Source organism: Lygodium microphyllum, chromosome 24 (genome assembly GCF_053477565.2).
Source record: "Lygodium microphyllum isolate KBCC chromosome 24, Lygodium_microphyllum_v1.1.10, whole genome shotgun sequence".
NCBI lineage: Eukaryota > Viridiplantae > Streptophyta > Polypodiopsida > Schizaeales > Lygodiaceae > Lygodium > Lygodium microphyllum.
This window is the reverse complement of record NC_141158.1, coordinates 18,446,921-18,452,245: the sequence shown is the minus strand read 5'-3', so window position 1 is coordinate 18,452,245 and position 5,325 is coordinate 18,446,921. Positions and strand designations below refer to the sequence as shown.

At 45.2% G+C, this 5,325-nt stretch overlaps 1 protein-coding gene across 1 annotated transcript; it reads right to left on the bottom strand.

The window, feature by feature from the left end:
- Positions 1-2,834: 2,834 nt before the first annotated feature.
- LOC148014888 (uncharacterized) lies at positions 2,835-4,668 on the bottom strand. Its single transcript, XM_087665725.1, has one exon. It carries the CDS (start codon positions 4,254-4,256, stop codon positions 3,525-3,527), a length of 732 nt encoding a protein of 243 aa, XP_087521851.1. The 5' UTR covers positions 4,257-4,668; the 3' UTR covers positions 2,835-3,524.
- Positions 4,669-5,325: the final 657 nt, after the last annotated feature.

The window sequence follows — 5,325 nt, the reverse complement described above, 5'->3', positions numbered from 1 at the left end:
TAGAGCAAATGTCCTTAAAAGATGTTGGGAGCAAGATGCACCTTGGTCTCAGGTTGATTGTTGCAATAATATATAAAAACAACCAAAAGTTTTGCACAGCTTGGGTGCTAATCAGCCCTAGATATTATCACTACTGAAGCTGTGATCTCAACAGACATCAAGCACTGGTAAAGGATTCTGTAAAGTTCCACAACAGCAATCAAAAATGTACCAGCGGACGAGGATGAAAATGCCTATATGTTGGTCTTTGGCTTTCAAATCCCCATTAGCAGTCCTTGGCAGGAGAGAGAGATTCCTAACTAAACAAGGAGCACGTAAGGTTTGCCATTGGTTTACATTGAATGGAAGTATGATGTCATTTGAGGAATGTACGAGGAGAGGACAACTTCCAAATCAGTTGAACTCACCTAGAACGTGGTTGCAAATCACGTTCATAGATTTACTAGTCTACAACAGCACCAGCACAAAGCAAGGTGCTGCAACTTCAGTATTCTGGGAATCCTTGCAGGTTGCATGAACTAAAAATTTATAAGCCTCTTGATGGAAAGGATGGAGTTGGAAGCAGCAAGAGTATGCAGGATATGGCATAGTGACATTCCCCACGAGCACCTGGTTCAAGCATTCGGAAATACTTGGTCCCTTAAGGTTCCCTTGAAGGACAAGACATTTGCAGGGAAGGTTTTGCAGATCATCTTCATGGCATAGTGCTGAAAAGGAGTCTTATCAAATGGTGAGTGTGATTGTGGCAAGGAAACCCTTGGGCATCTTCCTTTGGGATGGATGCATCCACTGCATGGCAGGACAACCTCACATGGGGCTTCAGGGTCAAAACAGATTTAGAATGTACTTAGATATTTTGGGCTTCACAGCTGGATGGACAAAACAAGAATATCAGGGCTTCTCATATCATCCGCATTCTAACACTGCCATCCCTTTTGCATTTACATTAAGCATGATGAATTCATGTACCTCGCACTTAAAAACATAAGTCGCAACTTATGGGGAGCCAGGAAGAAGTGGATTTTGGAAGGGGAAAACATTGAGGTCATCCGGAACTGTGTTATATATACAAAGCTAGGTGGTTTTGAAATGTATCTTGCATGCTAGGCAAATTAGACAGTGGGGATCTAGCCAAAATTGTCTCTCTGTTTAAAAAAATTGAATCCCAACTTGCAGCAAAATTATTTATTTGTGTGATATGATATAACATCTATTCACACTTAATAATCTTTCAATTTGGTTCAGAAAAGGCATACACTTGCCCCATTTGTCTGCTCCATCTTGGGCAAAAACCATTAATCATTCTGAACAGAGAAGAATAAGCAGATCCACTGCTCTGCAAAATGTGTGCCAATGAACTGACAGCACTTCATCATGTAAGATCCACTTCTCAATACAGTGCTAGGTCTGTTTACGCTCTTTAATTCAGTTACCAGAGTTGAAGGGCCAGCAAGGTGTAGGAAGCCAGCGCAGGTCACATTATATAGGAAATCATGCCAATTTCAGTTAAGAGCGCTCTGACACAGATGTAACTATGTAACCAAGGGACATCAAGATAGGCAAACACTAGATTACAAAACCAAACAGAAGATCTTACGCTCTCGCTCTGCATAAAGTAAATACATCTTCTACACTGCCACTTCAAGAGCATGTTAAAAGCTCCATCTATTCAGCAGAATGCTTGCAGGATGTAACTGCAAGATGGCCTGAAGAAGGCAAATCTCTACACATTTCCAGCTTATAGTACCTGAAGAAGGCGAATCATTACACATATTATCAGCTTATAATACTTGAGTGATTCCTTGTGCTTTCGATTCACAGGGCATGTTTCATAACAACCTTGCACAATCCAAACTAACTGTCGTCCCTTGCAAACAGTTGACATACAACTATGATCCAAACTGACTCTCGATATGACTGTTCCAACAATCTCAGACAGTCTACATAGTCAACGAACTAAAATCTTACTCCAAAAGTCCAATTCATGTTGCAAGTTTCTGACTAGAAACCCATCACTGCTTGATGACTGTGAACAGGCATACGTGTCACTTAAGCCAGCTGACTATTTGTAACACAGCAACTAAACCTCATTCCTATGAACCGAACTAAAACTTGATAAAGACAACTTAAAGTCAATCAGCCATCCAAAAAATTCAAACACTCTATAAGACAACTTAAAGTCAATCAGCTACACTTATAAAAGTGCAGAAGTTCAACTCGTTACAATTCACACTACAGCCATCAAATCCAGTAGTGAATAGATCTACCAAGCTTAGCTGCCAACTACTAAAAAACCACTGAAGCATCATCAATGGCCTATCCAGGCTACAAATAGTAAAAAATTCATGGTGCCTTCACATTACAGGAGCTCAACTTTAACTTTGAAAGCTGTTGCAAGTTTGCACATGGTCCATACTTGACTGTGTGGCATATGCTGAAAAGCAAGTGGACATCATATATTGAACAAACTTTGTCAAGTGCTCAGATTAAGTGATCTTGAAAACCACCAAATTAGGTAAATGAAAGGGTATCACAGTGAAAAATGTTGAACTACCATAGACATGAGATAAGAGACCACTATTAGGTTCCAATTCCTAGGATTGGACATGCCACAACAGTAACCATATCCAAAGGTTGCTCTAAAGAACTCCTCCCAAGAACAATAACCCAACACCACAATCATAGATGTCCAAAGGTCGCTCTAAAGAGGAACAGTAACCCAACAGCACGACCATTAAAAAGAACCCCATCCTATGCCCCCCCCTTTTCTTGTCTTAGAAGCTAAACAAAATCAATGAACAAGATAACAGATTGACGCCTTCCAACTCCTCATATTAAGTCAACACGGTGAATCATGTATTCAATCTCTTGATACTGATCAGGCAAGCAGCTTAAACCAGAACAAGGAAATAAAAAGATCCATTGTAAACTGCAGGACCCATTCACAATAGAGAAGTGAGAGGCAACACAGGGAACCATGAAGATACCACAAAAATGGGACGGCTGGCCAACACCTTAAATTCATGATCAGAAAATGCAGCCAAACCCTGTGTTGGGGTTGACCGAGCCAGACATTTGAGGATGAATCGTGTCACAGAATACTGGCACCCTCCCTACGCTTACAATCAAAAGTGCTGCTACTGACAGCAACAAACTTAACATAGCTATTCTTTTGCAAGAGGAACACACCAAGAAAACATTCTCCATAACGCTTGAAGCTTGAAACTTGAAAATGCCCATCAGACTATTACCAGAGACCTTCAGACAGCCATTTATGAGTATGAAAGGCTAGTGAAACCCAACCAGCATCTGCATTGTCCCTCATCATCCAGAGGCAATCTTGAGATTCCAAAGACTCCAATGCCCAGAGGGACAGACAGTAGGCTCTGCTCTGTTGATCTACAAAAAAGGGGGGCGCTGAGGGAAATTATCATCTGCATAGCGAAACTAACACTTGTGCAGCAGTAGTCAGGTACTGTAGGGTTTTGTATTCAAGAAGAATGTCGACCATAGCCGAGAAATCCTTAGTTACTTGGGCAGTCTCGTGCAATATGCCCTTGTTCTCCACAATTGTAGCAGCCATCACCTCTTCCATAGCCTCTGCCTCTCCCATAACCACCACCCCCAACTCTTCCTCCACCCACATTGGCCATGCAATCACGTGCAAAGTGCCCTGGTTTGCCACAATTGTAACAGGTAAAGTCACCACCTCCACCGTAGCCAACACCACCACGGCCACCATAGCCACCATAGCCACCACCACCATATCCACCGCCTCCATATCCACCACCTACATATCCACCACCACCCCGGCCACCGCCTCTTCCCCTTCCACCCCCTCGCCCACCTCCCCTTCCTCCATAGCCTCCATCATCATACCTTCTCCCTCGCCCGTATCCTCTTCCGGCACCTCGCATTCCACCACCATAACCTCTCCCACCACCGTATCCTCGTCCACCATAGCCTCCTCCACCGTAGCCGCCACCACCACCGTAGCCCCCACCGCCACCTGATCCCCTCACAGACTTGCCCTTGGGACCTGTGACCTCGGCAGCCTTGGAGCGGCCATCGGGGCTGTCCTCAACAGTGAACTCGACATCCTCACCGTCGGCGAGCGAGCGGAAGCCCTCGGAAAGAATGGAGGTCTGGTGAACGAAGAGGTCCTCGCCGCCGTCATCAGGGGTGATGAAGCCGTAGCCGCGCTGGCTGTCGAACCACTTGACCTTGCCGGTCTTCTTCCCTGCGGAGTCAGCCATGGCGGGGGGCAGAGACCTGACCTGCTCTCAGCCGGAAGGGACGAGAGTAAACGGAGTAACCTGATGATGATGATCGAGGCCTGATATGACCAAGATGCTGATGAGAGCGATGGATGTTAATGATGATAATGATGATGATGATGGATAATGATGGTGGGGTGATGGTGATGATGATGATGATGATGATGGATGAATCAGGATCTATCAAAACGGGAGGGGAGATTGGCTGCCATGACTGCTGCTGCTGCTGCTGCTGCGCAGTAAGGGAGGGTCAGGATGCATCCCCTTTTCTCTCCCCTTAGTCGTCCCTGATCGGACGGCTGACATTGATCGACATCGCATCGCACGGACGGCTTGTCGCCTTCATTGGCCATGTCAGCCCTAACCTCCCACCCGCTCCATGACGTCCTCCCGAAGCACGTGCTGTCAGTTTTTGCTCTCTCTCTCTCTCGTGGTGGAAAAACTGCTCACACAACCCAAGTTCCCTTCACGCTTCCAATATAAGGTAGGAGGAGGTGCCCCAACAGAACAATGGTCCCTAGAATATGAAGCCCTGGGATATGTAGTGACAAGCAGCAGCCCTAGGATACATACCAATGAGCGTGAGCCCAATTGGTTGGATGGCTCCATGCGTTTTGACATGTCTCTCGATCGAACCCCACAACTTGGCAGCTCTTAGGTGTCTTCACCTTCGGATGAGAAACAATAGGATGATCCCATATCACCATAAGGCAAAAAATGCATTGCAAAACCCTAGGATATGTCAACAAGCTTATAAGTCAATTTGTAGAAGTGGGTGTGTTTCAAACAATTTACAGATCGATTCCTCCCAATTGTTGCATGCCTTTGCAACAATCTCTATCCTTTGGGGTGGTGGGCTCCCTATTGTTTTCAAACGATGTCCCAATACAAAAGCCGCATGGCACACATCTTTTTAAAAAACCCTAGGATATGGACACCCACAAAGTGATGGCCCCCTACCACAGCACATACCCCCAATACAATAGCACTTCTTTCTCGCCCCTACAAAAAGGCATTTGATTTGGGAGGAGTTCGAACACAAGCCTCT